Genomic DNA, 17639 nt, shown 5'->3' with positions numbered 1-17639 from the left:
ATTCTCTGCCCAGCATGCTATTTGTGTGGCCAGGAAGATTTGGCCTTTATTACTCCCTGCTTTTGGAAGGGATAGACACTCATACCTCAATCACAAGCCTTCTGTACATGGAAGTAGACTTTCCCACCTCATAACTGCCTGCGCTGTAGATTTGTCCCTCTGAAATAACTGGTACTGGCAATGTCCAGACAAGATACTGGACTCCAGTCCCCTAGTCCAATCCCATGTAGTCGTGTGTGTGGGGTGGGTGGAGGGGGATTGGCTCAGTTCACTTAGACACCACAGAGCTGTTGAAACATCTACTCAAATTGTGGAAACTTGTCTTCAGAACATGTTTCCTTCCCTGTGAGACTCCCTTCTATCATGAGCATTCAATAGCTACAGTGAAAAGTGCTTTAGCTTGCAGCATGTTAGTATTGACTGCCCACAGCAGCATATTGAGAACTGAGAATTACTTTACTGGTAGTGTATGGTACCATCTTCTCAGATGGAACATTTTGAGCCACCCACGCAGAAGCTGAAGCAGTGAAGGTTGGGTGGCTGGCTGTGAACAGGAAGCCTGTAATTTAGGTCAGGCAGCATTTACAGGCTCTGCAGGATCAAAGGGCTAGCACCTTGAGGTAGCCTGCAGTTAGGTGGGCAGCTTGGGTGGGGAGGAGGGCATTCTGGGTACTTGAAACCATCAGGCTACCCTCTTTTGGGGGGGAGGGAGGAAAGGTAAATCACTAACTACAGCCCAGTGTTTAGAACTAGTTCTAACAAAGTGGTCAGTGGAAATTGAAGTGCTAACTTGTTTTGCAGCCACAGTCAGACACTCTGGGGGCCTGTGTGGATGGTGGGGCTTATTCCTCCATCACCAACACTGATTGGCCTCTGACCCTCACATTAGTGATGAGAGAAGGAGAAACTCATTTTGGCTGGAACGGGAGAAGCTGACAAGCTCATGCTATAATGTAAAGCAAAAGGATCACGCTTGCAAACTTTAACTGAGAATTTCCTGAGGGGGGTTTAAACTTAACACAAAAAGCTGCAGATTGCTCTTTGCCATTCTAATGGGCAGGGCCTATGTGCTCTTATGGTTATAGTAAGTAGGGGAAGTGAGCTTCTTCAAAGATACTTGACATTGTACCAAAACTAACTTCAGCCATCATGTACTCAGCAGCAACACTAATGGGGTTTAATGTACTGCAGTTAAGCTATTGTCAGGAATTTAACAGTGCATACCTGCTACATTTATTCCATGGAATTCTGCTTCTAGTTAGAGACAAGGGCAATTAGGACTAAGCTGGCACAAGGGTCTGCTTGAAAAACAGCAGCCTATGACTCAAGTGAGTCACTGAAGCCAGCTACAATGGTCACAGTTCTCTATTATACATGAAAAGTCTGAGCTAGGGTGCCTGGACAACACCGCAAGAATTAAGACAAAGGGAGCAGGCTGGTTAATGACACTATATGCCTTTTATGTGTAGTTTCACTAGAACTCAACTAGTTGACATAATTAAAATAAAACCTAGCCTGAGTCCTGGGAGAAGGAATATGACAGCAACAGAACAAGCTGTGACAAGTACAGGAGTGCTCTTAAATAATTTGTTTCCACTATAGGTTGGCCTGGCTCTCCCAAGGTTGCTTCTGTACACCTATCTTTGATTAAGTGCTTCCCAAGAGATAACTATTGGAGATGGGCCAGGAAAGGGAAGATGGTTCAAAGTGGCCCTAATAGTTTCTCCTTATGCGACAATGCCAGAACTGTTTCAACTCTCTTCCTCCAGAGCTGATTTGACCAAAAGGCCAGAGAACAGCTTCTATGAGAACAAAAAACCCTTCCTGGCTTTAAAAGAATTCTTACAGAGATACAAAGGGGAACTCAAACCGTGGAACTTATAGGTGTGTTAAGAAGCTACACCTGCCTACTTATGGGATGCTAGTACTTTAAAACATACATCCTGATTGATTGCTTTTCTTTTCTAATGGATTTATTCCAACTGCAAAATAAAATTACTTCATAGCAAGAAGGGTGTCACTATGACCACTCAAAGCATCCACAAACCTGTTCCCCTGCAGGCTGATAAGCAGTTGGTATGCACAGGGCAGTGTACTCAGTCCCAGCCTAGGAGTGAAGAAAGTATGAAATTCCACCCTGAAACAAGTAAAGGCAGGAGGCCCAACCCCTGTTGTGGGTGCTCAGATCAGAGAGGGAACAGAGGTGCAGCTAAATCTAACTCTGCCATTAATAAGGTGGACTTTGCTCCCTTACCAGAGTAGATACTGAACACTGATTATGATTACTGGACATTGATTACAACAGAGAATGTTTCAGCTCTTGATCTTCTTATCCCTCAAATCACCATCACTGGTGCTCCTTTTTTCACTCCCCGATCTTTTTCCATTTCTGCACCTGTAAATTGACCAGTGTGACATTTTAAACATTTAAATGCTCAGTCAATTATACAGAATACACATGGGTGTTTATTTGTGATTGACAAAAAAGTCACATTATTAAAAGTCACAGATATGCTAACTTATACTTGCATTTGAATTCAAAGTTTACTCTACAGCTTTCAGGGGGCAACTTGGGACACAGAGCAAAGTAATATACAAAAGGAAAGCAGCATGCATTAACCACAGATGCTGTTGCAGAAAAATTTAAAAATAAAGGTCCCTCAGTCTGCAATTAAAAAAAAATCTTCATTGAAACAGTAAAGAAAATCAAATCTCTCCTAAGGTGGAAAAACCTTTGTATCTCAAAGGCATCGATGTGGAATGGCTTCTTCAATTATAAAAACATTAATAAAAAAATATGCAAACCATGGCACTAGGCTACCCTTTAACTGTGAGAAAAAGAAGTCAGTGTCACACCATATTTCCTGCATAAGTCTAAAGTAATATATAGAAGATTTCAAGTAAAGGACTGTGGTCTGAAAGGAACATTTCCATTTATTCATCAAGATGATGAGAAGGCTATCTGATTTTCTTCTCTCCATCCAATGGCTGATCCATTTCAGAGTCATAGAGGCATTTTTCCACACATTTCCTTGGGAACCAGCCTCTGAATCTCATTCCACCTGGTGGCAAGAAAAGATACACTAATTAGCTACAACATAACATTTACCTGATGTGTATTCATCCTAATGGATAAACAACATGTAACCTTCAAAATGCAGGACTTGACATTTCTCACTCTGATGATGGCTTAGGATCAATGTTTGGAACAGATACTAGAGTTAACTGCCCAAGCTTTTCTAGCCCTTGGAAGTCTCAGACCTTCCAAAAAAGGCACATGCATCATCATAACTTATCTTCATCTTTCCTTGTTTCCAGTCTGATTCTGAGCAGCCAACATTTAGAACTTAGACATTACTATTCTGAAGCTGGTATTCCAAGCCGCTTTTCCACTGTATAAAGCATTAATTCCTAACTATTTGAGATACAAGCTGCTAAAAAAAAAGCACTGGAATTTAAGTGCAGATGGGGGTAAGGTATAGCAAGATGACAGTCAGAACTACCTGATTGTAAAATCTTGTTAGAAATTAATTTTCTGTAGAATTAGACAAAGAACTTAAGTATTGTTTATATTTATGATGGTTCATAAAACATGGACTTAGAATCAATCTTGAATCAGGGAAACTAAAACTCCAGATGTTGGAGCAGTTTACTTTGCATTGAGTATATACTTTTAAAACTATTTAACAGGTTTACAAATCAGTCATCTAAGGCTACGGCTACACTGACGGCAGCAAAGTCACCACCATCAGATCGATTTCTCTGGATCGACTGAGTGGTCTGTGAAGACCCGCTCAGTTGATCCAGAAGTCGACGTACTAAGACCACCTTTGCAAGTGACGTAGCGCTGCGTCGATGGGAAGGCGGTTCCCGTCGGCGCAGTACAGTGAAGATAGCACGCAGAAGAGAAACAGAGAAGTCGATGGGAGTTACACAAGTGTTTTGTGTAGTTTGCGTAACTCCGGTTGACTGCTGCCAAATCCTGGAGGTAAGTGTAGACAGGGTCTCAATATCAGAAACAAAATGATAATCATGACAACAGTGAGGGGTGTTTTTTGGTTGGAGAAACTATATGCAGTAATACATCAATCAAATCTCTATTTAATAGGTTGTTACCAAATTACAGCATGAGCCTCTTTATACCCTCCAGGATACATTTCTGTAAAGTTTATTAAACTGAGTGAAACTACAGCCTCTATTCATTTATAAAATGTGGTGTATCTATCAAATGTCAATATTCAAAAAAGTTGGACCTGTTTCCTGGGTGTTTTTGGCAGATGAATGTATGTCAATTCTATATTGAGGGTTAATATTTACTATTTACCATATTTTAGTTAAGGGAATTAATTTTCTAACGTATGGTTTTTACATCTGAAGTATGCACTAACTTAGACAATGCTGCTAAAACTATAAAACAGATTTGTTTCTTGAAGAGTAATTAAAAGTAATTAATTTGTACCGTCAGTAGTTGAGTCAAGAACTTTGTCTCCATACATCCAGTGTCTGAAAAATGTGCAAATAAATTCATTAGACAGTAGGGCTAATCACACAAACTTCTCTCAATCAAGTTTAAATGTGTAGAGCCACTAACTTTAAGCCTCTAGTAGCTAAAATCAGATCCCCTTTACACAGTGCAATTCTAGGTTCTTCAGTGCATGGGGTTGTGAAGAATGTTTTAACACCTTTAGTCACAGGGCAGCAGGCACCGCTGTAATCTTCTGTTGCTCGGTACCGCACCTGCCAATTTAAGGAGATAACAGTAGAGTTGTAGTGCAAGAAGTTTGCCATCAGTCTCACTTTTCCATTAGCCTTAATTTCATACCAAAATCAACTGAAACATGCCAAGAAACCAGACATGTAACTGTATATATCACAAGCACTCTAAATTCTATGTTAACAGTTTAAAAAAAGAAGATTAGAGTCATCCTTATCTTGCATTGTCATGGATGCATTTGGTATATAGTATCTGACTCTCCTGCTTATCAAATATGATCTAGAAAGTAAGGATTTAGTGTAAAAAAAGGTCAATATTTGAATTAAATAGGATTGCAGCTCTGTTTCTGTGAGAAATCCTAATAGGCATTCCCAAAGTGTTAAATTAGGTGGATAATTTTAAAGCTCCATTTTACCAAGAAAAAGTATACCAGTAATTATTTACATTTATTGACATAGGAAAGTAACATGTTAGACCCCAAGCAACACAAAAATACTTACGCTTCTTACTCGTTTGTCTCTTTTTTGTTTCAATTGCTCTATCTGCAAAAGATTATAAATAGGAGAATAAGACATTTAGTTTGAGAGCACTTACCAATTTTAAATACGACCCAAATACTGTACTCCAAAATCTATTTCCTCCCATTTAAAGTCCCATTTATGGACATTCTGCCTTAAGAACTTTATCTGTGGGGGAAAGCTGGAGTTACTAAGAGCTGAGATATTCATGGACTTTACTTTTCTCTCTTTACCACTATTGTGTTTAAGAGCCTGTTCCTGCTCCTATTGAAATGAACAACATAAAAGCTCATTGACTTCAGTGGCGCAGGGTCCCTCCAGAATAGAGTAGAGGCACTTTAGAGGAGAGGTGAACAGGAAGCTTCCACTGCTGATATCCACGCTATAACTATTTTAATGAATAAACTGCAGTGACTGTCAATCCAGCACCATTCACAAGGACTACATTTACAATTTAGTCCATTTTTGTTAAAATGATACTTTGATATTAAAAATGTTGCAAAATAAATACTGCATGATAGTTCTAGTACTAGCAAAAAGAATAAATTATAGCTATAAAGATAAAGGTAAAAGAGTCAATTACATTGTTAGCAGATACTGCTTCCTATGGCTGAGCAATTTAAAATACAGGGTAATTTAAATTAAGATAATAAGATATAAATGAAGGGATGCTTCCTTGATTATGTTATAAAATAAAAAAATACTTTTGTTAAGTGAGGTTGAGTTGATCAAAAGTCTTATGTGAAAATGAATTATATGTTTTTCTGCATTGATAAATCTGTTATACTGTTTACAGCATATTTAAAGTTTGGTAAAGGTATACAAGCAAAAGCAAGAGTTAAACATTTATTTACCATATACAGTAGTCATTTATAAGAAAAATAAAGATCTTTTAAAAGTTCTGATACATTTTTACACCAGACATTCTATTTCTAGATCCATTCTCTAACCAAACTGTTCAGTTAGAGACTTCATAAAAATGTGAATTGGGATTGTGAGGAAAAGTTATACTTTCAAGTTAGATGGCCAAAGGCAGCTGAAACTGCTGCATTTAACCTTGCTTGGAAGAAAACTGAGGGCAAGAAGAAAAAACATACATGCATTCTTTTTTCCCCCCTAGTAGGAATTCAATTTAAATGAAAAATAGAAACAGATTTAGTCCATGCAAAATAAAGTCAGGTATAGCAACACTTAATAGCAAACATGTAGAAGTATGATGGGCATTTAAAATTCTTAAACAGTTAAACATTTTGAATCTATTACAGATGTGGGAGGGTTTGACAGGGTTTATATTTCCAGTGTATCTGTGGTATAGTTAGTCTTATTTTGTGTGGGGTTATTTAAAAAACATATTTATAAGTTTGGCAGTAAGTAGACATTGGAGAGGAGTGTATGTGGAAAATAGTGAAGAGAGAGATCTGCAAAAAATACTTACTGTCAAATTATACTGATGACAGCCTTCTCTTACTGGCCATTCGAAGCCATCTCCCTCCGGAATCCCAGACCATGTAAATACTTGCTTGAAGTTCTTCCATTTACTTCCCAGATCATAAGGAAAAATAAAGCTCTCTCCTATTTGGTAATATTGGATTCTGTCTTTGGCCTGAAGATAGAAAATGCATACGTGATATTAAAAAAACCACACAACATGACCTAACAGCAAGCACTAAGAATGCCAAGGGTAGGGCTGTACAGGCCCTACAATGTCATAAGGCCAAGGATGTGTGAGATAGCAGTAAAATCCTCCTACAGCTTCCCTAGTTTCCAACATTTTAGAACCTCATACACAACAACTGTATTTTGGAATGTTTAGCCCATTATCCTGTCTTCTGACAGTGGCCAGAGCAGATGCTTCAAAGGGAATGAACAGAACAGGGCAATTATTGACTGATCCATTCCCTGTTGTTCAGTCCCAGTTTTTGGCAGCCTCCTCCCTCAGTTTGTCTAACTCTAAGCTCTCCACTAGGCGTTATTAGCCTGCTCCTAGTTCCCCCACAGACAGTCAGGCGGCAGCACAGGCCCATTTCTTGGGCCTGCCTTTGTTGGAGTCTCAGGCCACTCCTCCAACAGCTACTTTCCTGGGTCTTTTCAGCAGGAGCTCTCTTCTCTTTTCCCCGGGGCACATTCACTTCCTTTTTGTAAGGCCCAAACACCTTTTCTTAGGCCCAACTGGGCAGCAGGTAATCAGTCACAGATGCACTGGACCCTACATCCTCTTAAAGGCCCCAGTTATCCTGTGACGCCTAGCAATAGGGTCACTTAGATATATCACTGATAAGCAAAAAGTTAGACATAGTATGAGCTAGTTTTAAAAAGGCTGAGGTCTAGCCAGTTTTCAAAATGTAATACAATGTGTTGAATAACATAGAATTCATGGTCTTTTCAGTTTATATCACAACTTTCATGATGTGTGCAGTTTATTATCTAAAATAATATCCATGCCCCTCAAATGACTTAATATACATGTACATTCTGAATTTTCTTTTATTACCTAACAAGTGTAAATAAACTTTTAATTCTTTAAGTAATACTGACATCTAGTGGTACAGTCATAGAAGGATTAAATGTATTTAATGCTGCATAATTTGGGTTTTTTAAACAAATTTCTCTAGGTGTTTAGTTTTCAACAGAAAAAGACTCAAATTAGGATTAGGTTGTGCTGGTTTCTGTGAAAACGTGTAGAGACTTATTGTGGTAGGTACTGTGGTAACACATAGTCCCTGTCCTAAAAGGATTACTGTCCAATTTAAGACAAGATGTAATAATGAATGTGACAAACAACAAGTGGAGGGGGAGGACAATGATAACAGGTCAGTTATGTGCACAACCTGGTGGTTCCAAATACTCATATTGCTTTTAAAACTAAAAGTATCGCCATCATTGACGACCTCTCATCCTAGCTGCTGTTAGTTGGCTGATTTCTTGCTGGATGTTACAGAAAAATTTGGTCTTATGGCAGGATTTAAAGGAGGTAAAATTAATGGATTAGTTTAGGGAGCGCTTTCCATGCTGAAGCAAGCAGTCATAGAAGAAAGCATAAAAATGCTTGTTTTAACTCATTTCCTACAGGAGGTCAAAAGTGGCATAATTGCCAAAATGAGTGAGGGAGCATAAAAATGGCAACCCTGGAGAGAGAATTGAGGAGGGTTGTCTTTAGTTCCAGATAAAGAGCCACACACTGCAGGTAGCACAATTGTCCAAGGGGAAATAATTTATTTTCCAGGTTCACGTCCTACATCTCAAATAAAAGATATCCTTAGACAGTCTGTCTTCTATATAGATATGTTTCAGAGGCTCTCGGGTACAGCTGTGTATTGTAGGCAAGCTTAAGTCAGTGGTGAACTGAAACAATGTTTTACAGTGCAACACCACCTTGGGTTTAAAGTCAGAGGCAAAATAAAAAAAATAAAAAAAGAGATTAATCTAGTGTGCAGTAGTGTTGTGACAGAATATTCTGTAGGGCGTACTAGAACGAAAGCCTACCTTATCTTCAATCCATGATTCGATTGAAGTTTTATTCCTCAGGATGACTTTCATCTACAGAAAGTAAAAGAATTAGAGAAAGTAGGCCTGGGCTCAAAGTAGGAAATACATCACAAGCACTTCATTCCACATAACAATCATGCCAACACCACAGCAAAAAGTTTAGGTTAAAAGCTCATGGCAATTTATAAAATATTACAAATATCAAATCTCAGCATGAATAAAATGTTTTCCAACCCGATCCTTTTAGGGTGAAGGTCTGATGGTAGCAAAGACGTGGTGGCATGGAATTCAGCATGGGCTAGCCACCTGAGTACATGCCTGCTGGGAACCCTGGGACCCATGCTGAAGCTTATGCCACCACATCTTCATCACTCTAGTTATTCATTTTAGGCTAAACTGTAATGCACAATGTAATAATTTGCACTTGTACTACCCCTTCTATAAGAGGATTCCAAAACACTCGACAAATAACAAATTAATAACCACAACACCCATTATTATCCTTATTTCAGGGATGGGGACACCGAGACAGAGAAAAGTTAAGTGATTTGCTTTTTTGGGAACAGAACCTAGAAATTCTGACTCCCAAATCCTCTCTATCCATGAGATTATACTCCCTAAATTTTTCAGTGAAAGAAAGAAAATGATAGACGGAATGAGGAAGAAAATGAAAGAGTGCAAACAGAAAAATTAAAAGAAGAGACACAAACAAAAAATTGGAAAAACTGTTTTCATTTTAATGCTGAATTCTGTTCCTCCTCTTCCACTAGGAAAGGGATAGGTAGCAAGACACTAAATATCTTAATGCCACAATACAAAGCCATGATACACCCACACCTTGAATACTGTATGTAGGTCTGGCAGTACCATCTCAAAAATATATATATTAGAAAAGAAGAAGGTAAAGAGAAGGGTAACAAAATCTCTCTTCATATGAGATTAAAAAGACTGGGACTGTTCAGTTTAGAAAAGAGATGACTAAAGGTGGATATGATAGAGGTCTATGAAATCATGAATGGTGTGGAGAAAGTGAATAAGGAAGTGTTATTTATCTCTTCACATAACACAAGAATGAGGAGTCACCCAATGAAATTAATAGGCAGCTGGTTTAAAACAAACAAAGGAAGTACGTCTTCACACAATGTGCAGTCAAAATGTGGAACTTGTTGCCAGGGCATGCTGTGAAGACCAAAGCTATAACTGGGTTCAAAAACTAATTGAATAAGTTCATGAAGGCTGGGTCCATCAATGGCTATTAGCCAAGATGGTCAGGGATGCAACCAGATGCTCTGGATGTCCCTAAGCCTCTGACTGCCAGATACTGGGATTGGATGACAGGGGATGGATCACTCAATAGTTGCCCTGTTCTATACATTCCCTTTGAAGCATGTGGCATTAACCCAGTATTCTGTCTTCTGACAGTGGCCAGATCGACCACTGGTCAGACCCAGTATGGCCATTCTTAAATGTATCAACCTGCATCAATAGCACTCCAGTAAATCTCACAGCCTTTAGCATTTGTAACAAAAGCTGGTAAGGTAAACAAAAGGTAAACTCACCTGGATAATAAACAACATACCAACTGCTATGGTTGTTCCTAATGCCAGTCCCAATGCAAATAAAGATGCAGCAAATGCAGACAATCCAAAGGGAATAATAGGAAGTGGGTCTCTTTTGGCTGCACTCATATCAATCTTCACAGAACTCCATCCAAAAGATATCTATTAATGGAAAATACTATAATTAAATTGCTGTCATTTCCAATTGCTGAAACAAAACAAATTACCAGCAAGAAATCTGACTTCAAGCTTCTGCCAAGGTTTATAATGCAATAACAAGTGATTACTAAAAGACAAACTAGTAGAGTTTCTCAAATTTTTTCACACGTTTGTTCTTTGCCAAAAGTAGGTCTTTATTAGATTAAAAGCTTTTCTAGAGAACTATAGTCACTATCCTATGGACTCCATAGCAAGTTGGTCCTAAATTGTGCAACACATTCCCTAAATTCTGTGATACACTAGTAGAAATTCTTTGTTAGTTTCAGAGAAGTATTATGCTGTCCACACTTTTTCTGTTTACAATATAGCACAGGTTTGCATCCATACATTTAAGAAAATAACCTTATATGAGGAAGGGGGCAGGTCACAGCTCTCCATGCTATTGCTCTGGGCTGTCTGCTGACACAGCAGATGTCATTTTGCCAGTTACACTCAACTCATATTTTCAAGCTTTTCTTCATAACCATGCAAGCTGGAAACAATTGTGTTTTAAAATGAAAGCTTAGAATTGGGAACATAATTCTGTGAAAAGGCAAAGATTCCATGGCAAATACTGCTTATTTTTTATTTGGTTTGAACTTCTCTAGATTTAAATTAAATAGCTTTGTTATTTTCAGTCAGACTGTTCCTGAGATAATCAATGTAGTCTGTTCTTGAACATGAGGGAAAAAAATCTCCTGACTTCTGGCAACAGGCAGTAGGAAGCAAATGATACCTGACCTGGTCACTATCCAAAGCATAAAGCAAAAGGCTGCCTGACCCCAAAAAGTGCTACCCAGAAGCTGTCTTTAGTCAATAAAGAATGCAAGGAAAACAGAGTGACTGTTAGGCATGACAGGGAAAAAAAGGACAGATTACATGGGGTTAAAGGCACCTTTACTTCCAGAGATAAGTTAACTATCTGCTTGAAACAATGCTTTGAACATTCAATCTTGTTTTCTTACCCTGTTATAAAGCTGAGTGTACATGGTCATAACAAAAATGAAAGAAGCATGGATACATCCAAGTGGGGCTAAAAGAAGAAACAGAGTGAAGGACGCATGATTCTGAAACCCACAACAATTATTGATCCACGGACAATGATGGTCCATCTTCATCACACATCTATGAATAAAAACAAAACAAAGCATACTGTTAGCATTCAAGAACTCTAAAGATGATATTTCACTGGACTGTATATTAGAAGTACTCAAATAAAAAGCATGAACTACATTTCTGGCAATCCTCCCTCCATACATTTAAGCCTACTTGAATTTCCTCTAAAACAGCCTAGAACCATAGAAATTGGAAGATTTATTTGATCATTATAGCTGGGAGGTGTGGCCTCCCTAGGAGATTGACACCGGGGAGAGCCAAACCACCCCTGGGGGTTGGAACCCAGGAAGGCAACAGCTGACCAAAAGCAGGTAGGCGGGACCAGGCCTATAAAATCCAGGCCTGCCCCCTCAGTCAGAGCCCAGCTGCTGAGGGAGAAGAATGCCTTGGTGTTGGAGTGTATGGCTGCACCCGACTGCTATGACCTAGAGGAGAAGCTGCTGGATCTACCCACCGAGTGGGGCCCTGAGGATCTGCCTGAGCTGAAGGAGATCCTCGGATCCTACGACCCAGAGGAGAGGCTGCCGGAGCTGCCTACTGCCTGGGGCCCTGAGGACCTGCCCGAGCTACCAATCCTTGGTGAGCCAGAAGGGACACCAGGACCCTAGAGGAACTCCCCTCCGCAGAGGACCCCGAACAGTTCCTGGACCTGCTGTCAAGTGACGAGGAAGCGAGGTATGGCACAGGAGAGCAGGTACTCTAGGAAGAGGGTGGGAGGAAGAAGCCCAGGGAAGCCGACTACAGTCTGGCTGAGCTGACACTTGTGAGTCAGTGTGTTTGGCCAGAGACCCACTGACCCAATGATGGGACACTGCATCACTGACAGGGCTCCAGGCTAGGACGCAGTGGAGACGGGTGGGCCTGCATTCCCCTTCCTACCCTGACCTGGGGTGAACGCCCGTTGAGGGTCAGAGTCTGTCCCTTACTGCCTGCCACGCCATGCCACACCAAAGGGCCGGGTATAGGCTGCTACCTGCCCTCCTAAGGGCTAGAGACTGCTGCCCCTCTGCCCTGCCTAAGGGCCAGGGCCTTGGACCATTTCCTCGCCTGCCTGGGCTATACACTGCTCCTTGCCCTGCCAAGGGCTTGAGACGGTGTCCCCCCAGTGCTGGCCTGCCATGCCAGAGGGCTAGGTCTAAGGCTGGTTCCTTGCCCCTCTGAGGCTAGAGACTGCTTCCTCCCCTTGCCAGCCTGCTCTGCTAGAGGGCTAGCCCAGAGACTATTGCCTTGCCCCGCTGAAGGCTGATTGCTGCTGCCAGCCCGTCCCTAGCTAAGGGCCGGGCCATAGTGTTTGCTTGCCCTGTGAGGGCAAGAGACAATTACCCCCTACTAAGGGCTGGAAGCGGACCCTTTAAGTGGGACTCCCCAAAGGGCGTAGGCGCTGGGAGGTGTGGCCTCCCCCCCCAGAGATTGACACCGAAAGAGGGCCACTGGCACCACCCCCTACAGGGGATCCTCTACAATCATCTAGCCCTCTGGTTCTGATCTTTTTTTTAAAGATAGTCCATGATACCATCTCCATCTTTCCTCCCAGTCCTGACTCCCCACTTTACATATGACAATTACCTTTTTGTATAATCAAAAATTTTAGTTATTAGAGTACAGAATGAAAAGAAACCAATTTTAAAGCAGTGGGTGTAGCTGTATGGTTAGATCCACCATTGTGTCTTTAATTCCACTCCCTAGGGGTGTACTAAATCTGTTGCCTTTAGTCCCCACATTTCTAATCTCTCCAGGTCACTGCAGTGTGGTTCCAGCCTCCTATCTATTTGCTATTTCTCTAGTTTTGATGGCATTTGAATTTACAGCAAGCACCTGGATGTGACAGGAAACAGCTAAAGGATACTTAGCTTATTTTCCCTCAAATTTCTATTTTGTTTTAATTTAAAGGGACAACTTTATTAAATAACTAGTTTCACAATATTAAATTTCTAATAGAGCAACTTTAAAGAGTTATGCCTTAGAATTATAAAAAGGATTTTTCTGCTCCTACACAGATGTTTAGAAGTCTTTCCCCCTCTTTCTTCCTACAGAAAGAACAGAGGACCTCCCCAGTCACCCCTTTTTCTCTGTGCACCATCTTACCTGCTGCTTTTTTGCTTTCAGCTCTGCTGCTGTTGCTGAAAAATACCACATTGCAGGGCCAGTAGAAGGCTAGGCATCAACAAAATAGTGAATTGTCGATACAAACACCTGGGGGGGGGTGTGGATATTTTTCTTTAATCTCTTTCAGATAGGGGTTAACCATCAGAAGAGCAGACACACAATTTGCAGATGGAAGTGTGATTTTTTTCCCCCCCCCCCCAAGATGTGTCCTTTTAAGTTTAGTTTTAAAGCTTCTGGGACACCTACACACAAGTTGCATGGTTTTAAGTTAAAATTAGTTTAAAACCCTATTTAGTTAAATAAATACAAATCCATGTGGGCATTCATATATCAGTTTAAAACTGGTTATACTGGTTTAGTTTATGCCTACAGGTACAAATTAAACCGATATAAGAATGTCCACATAAGTTGCATCACTTTAGGGGAATACAAATAGTTATAAGTGGGTTTTGGTTTTTTTTTTTTTTTTTAGTTTGTTGCAACGGTATGTGTAAACCAGGGCTAAGAGTGAACAGGACTACAACAGACTCTTATACTAGAGCAGTGTAAAAGAAGGAGGTTCTGATAACTAGTTTGAGAACCACAGACTTAGTCTATTCTCTGCAGCTGGTCCTGTTCCCTTACAAAGGCTTAGAGTTCACTCACAAGTTATAGGGGGGAAAAAAAGTTAAGTATACTCTGATAGCCTAAGTTCTTCAAATAGTTTGTTTTATGAAAGGTTAACAGAACTTCATAGTTCAAGTGAATATTACTAAATTTCTGCCATCTCTTTCACAATCAATAGTTCTTGGAAAAACAGTAACTAGTAGACAGGAGCTTAATTTTCAGTTCCTTTTAAAAAAAAAAAAAAAAAAAAAAACATACTGATCTACATACAAACTATAGTGTTGTCCCTCAGTATCAGACTCCTTACTTCCTGTAAGGCACATAATAACAGAACTCAACACAGCTTGAAAAAAATGGATTTAATGTAATGCAGCAAGTGTTAACAGAAATAAATCTATGCATCTGCTGTAACTTCCTTCATGTTCTCAAATGGCTTTCAGATGAGGAACAGCTGGGCTAAACAAGTTAACTGTAAATATAAACTGCACTACAGATGGCTAGAAGTGTTTGTGCATCTTTTCAAGCCCCACTCCCTTCCCATGCAGCTATTTGTGCTCTGACAAACTATTTGAACTCAAAACAAAGCAACTGAAAGATTTATGAAGTAGTAATTCACTGTGATGTAAAGTTTATACTAGGGATTTATTATGCTGAATCAGTATGTATGCTTACAAAAAAATTCAGTTCTCTTGTTTCCTAACAAAGATTTCACAAGATTCCAGTCCAAGTTTCCCATTAAAGTTAACAGTTTTATACAAGTATAAAGATGGAGGAAATAAGCCCCCGTTCAGATCAGCATTTCTTAAGCACATGAAAAGTAGATGTTTGGGTTTTAGGGTAACCAGGAGATGAAAGGTTCCCAGGTGCTTTTGTCCACCTAGCCCACTATCCAAATACTTTACTATTTAAAAAATTCTTCATGGGAACTAATTTTTCAAATTTTAAAAAATAAGCATATCTAAAGATGGCTGTTTTAACCATATATGCTCTCTAATGTCAGAACAGTAAGAGAAATTCATTTCCACTTTCTAGCACTGTATGTCGATATTTGAAACTAGCAGTGTTCTGAAGATGGAAGTCCCTGCACAATGCACAGTGCAATACTCTAAACAATAAATATTAATAATTCACCATTAAAATCAAGTTGCTTTAAGCCCAGAAGGAACACAAGCAAGATCATACCTGTTACATTTTCGGCAGTGGTGTGAACGTGGTGCTTTGTAACCTTGGCACACTTTACAGAACTGGAGATACATGCAGTCCTGAGATTTTTCCTTTAAGCATAAGAAGAGGCATATCAGAAACAATATGTAATTCCACTAGTGGAGTATGTGTTAGCACTTTCATGCTGACTATGATGCTTCATGACTGCAGATAGTTGGTTCACGTTTGGAAGGTTAATAGAAACAGTGACATCTGGGAGTTGCTGGAGGGAAGGAAATTCAGAGACAAGAACAGACAAGAGGATAGAAACAGAAAGGCCGATGGTGACAGAAGAGAAACAAAAGGCAGAGCTAATGGATGTCCAAAGGACAGATTTTATCACTGAGCAATATGACAAGAAAGCACTGAACAAACAATAACCAAACGTTTAATTACTACATAAAACACATTCTTCTTGATCTCTGTGCAAACCTCCTATTGACATCAGAGGATTTCCTATAACATTTAGGAGAGTATACAATCCTGAATTTATACACCAACCCATTGATCGTATTGAAACAGAATCCAGCCCTCTCCTTCTATGGCGTTTGACGCTCCTTACAACATGCGGTTCTCACAGAATTTCTTAATCAATGATGACAAGGCAAGCAATTTTTGAGTTTCATTTCTGCACTGCCAGACTACTAGCAAAGATCAACATTAAGATTTCATCATGAAAACTAACTATTAGTGAAAATTTATTTCCTTACCGGTTTCCATCCTAAAGGAACATATCCAGGGCCAATAAACATGGCATTAAAGTAATTGTAAAGAATCATGACAGTCCAGTTTATGAGCATGATGAAATTCACACTTCCTCCTGTCGTGTCCAAAGGCCAATACCATAGAACAGCATCTATCATAGCCATAGTAGAACATATTGCTATCACACCAAGGGCTATGATGGGGCCCCAGTGACACAGTCTCTTCAGTTCCTGGAGATTCTCAAACTTGATAACAGAACACAGTACACCCATTTTGAAGAAGAGGATTTTCCTATTTCAAATAAAATTCAACGTTCCGATATTGAATTACATGTTTCCATTTGTCATAAGTTTTCATATCTTCAACAACAGTCATGCCTCCAAATATCAGATAGTTAGCTATGATCAAGATGTTTCTAATGTTTGGAAAAGACATCAGTTGTAGGAGCTCTTCACATCTATCTCAGAAGGACAATTTGGTTCCATACCCAACCTAAAGAAACACAGAAATAGGGACATTTCAAAATAAAGGAAAACGTGTTCTATCAGTCAACCGCGCTGAAAAAGTTCAAAACCCAGCCCATGGACCTGTGCTGCCATTCAAACCAAGTTCCTGTGACATGATTACTTTCACATTGCTTGGGTTTTATTGCAATATTAATGAGAGGGTACGTAGAGCCTTGAATGGGCATCTCTTTTACAGTTAAATATCAGTTAAAATCACGACATGCCCCCGCCCCCCCCATCGCAGGATTAACAGCTCAGGGGATGTGCAGCAGGAGGCCATCTGCCAGTGACAGCAGCTCTACTGTGGGGAAGCTGCTGTCTCTTAAGGGCCAGGGAGGTAGTAACTGCAACGACAGGCAGCAGCATCCAGCCGGCCTTCAGCTCTGAAGAGCACCTGCTCGTTCTGCACCAAGCCCGGAGATCTCACTTACCTTCCCCAGATGCTGGGGCCAGGTTACTGGGGGAGAAAACATGTTACCACCAGCGCTAGCTCCCCAGATCTGCACCAACCCCTGGGACAGGGGCCCTACGGCCTCCTCCTGCCTGCCTCTGGTTCACACACACACACGCCCTACCTGCTCTCTGCCACCGCTTGCCAGCCCAGCAGAGAGAGGAGGAGGGTGTTATCCTGAACCGCTCTGAGCCCAGCCCAAGGTCGGGAGCCGCCTCCCCCATCCCTGCATCTCTTCCCCCATCCCCGGCCCGGCCCGGCCCCGCCTCGCCCCGGCCTCGCCCCGGCCTCGCCCCTCCCCCAACCCCTCCTCGAGCTCACCTCAGCGCCTCCGAGAGCTGCCATGCTGCCAGATGCCCCACGGGCCACAGAGCCCTTCCAACCACTTCCGGGACCGCAAATCACGTGACCCGGAAATTTACCACTTCTCTTCCGCCCTGACTTCTTTTTCCGGGCCCGGCGGGTGCTCTC

General features: G+C 40.7%; 1 protein-coding gene across 3 annotated transcripts; it reads right to left on the bottom strand.

The window, feature by feature from the left end:
* Positions 1-1306: 1306 nt before the first annotated feature.
* ZDHHC6 (zinc finger DHHC-type palmitoyltransferase 6) lies at positions 1307-17606 on the bottom strand. 3 transcript variants are annotated; one of them, XM_067537105.1, is made up of 11 exons: positions 17490-17606; positions 16217-16703; positions 15486-15577; positions 11441-11600; positions 10278-10439; positions 8716-8769; positions 6668-6835; positions 5215-5256; positions 4592-4737; positions 4460-4503; positions 1307-3062 (listed from the first exon to the last, which is right to left on the bottom strand). In XM_067537105.1, exons 2-11 carry the CDS (start codon positions 16481-16483, stop codon positions 2959-2961), a joined length of 1239 nt encoding a protein of 412 aa, XP_067393206.1. In that variant the 5' UTR covers positions 16484-16703; positions 17490-17606; the 3' UTR covers positions 1307-2958. The 3 variants fall into 3 exon arrangements, with proteins under 3 accessions (XP_067393206.1, XP_067393209.1, XP_067393207.1); XM_067537108.1 differs by having other exon boundaries at positions 4683-4737; XM_067537106.1 differs by lacking the exon at positions 17490-17606 and adding an exon at positions 17293-17309.
* Positions 17607-17639: the final 33 nt, after the last annotated feature.

The sequence above is a fragment of the Emydura macquarii genome, unplaced genomic scaffold (genome assembly GCF_026122565.2).
Source record: "Emydura macquarii macquarii isolate MOO-44397 ecotype Brisbane River unplaced genomic scaffold, CSIRO-AGI_Emac_v2 contig_3692, whole genome shotgun sequence".
NCBI classification, from domain to species: Eukaryota; Metazoa; Chordata; order Testudines; family Chelidae; genus Emydura; species Emydura macquarii.
This window is presented reverse-complemented; position numbering and strand designations above follow the sequence as displayed.

What these genes read in the sequence shown, in the direction of transcription:
- ZDHHC6 (XM_067537105.1), bottom strand. Translation starts at nt 16,483, where the DNA reads ATGGGTGTACTGTGTTCTGTTATCAAGTTTGAGAATCTCCAGGAACTG. An exon ending in CACTGCCGAAAATGTAACAG is followed by an intron (nt 11,601 to 15,485) that starts GTATGATCTTGC and finishes TTTTATTCATAG; the next exon opens with ATGTGTGATGAAGATGGACC. An exon ending in GAGACAAACGAGTAAGAAGC is followed by an intron (nt 4,738 to 5,214) that starts GTAAGTATTTTT and finishes TTAAATTGGCAG; the next exon opens with GTGCGGTACCGAGCAACAGA.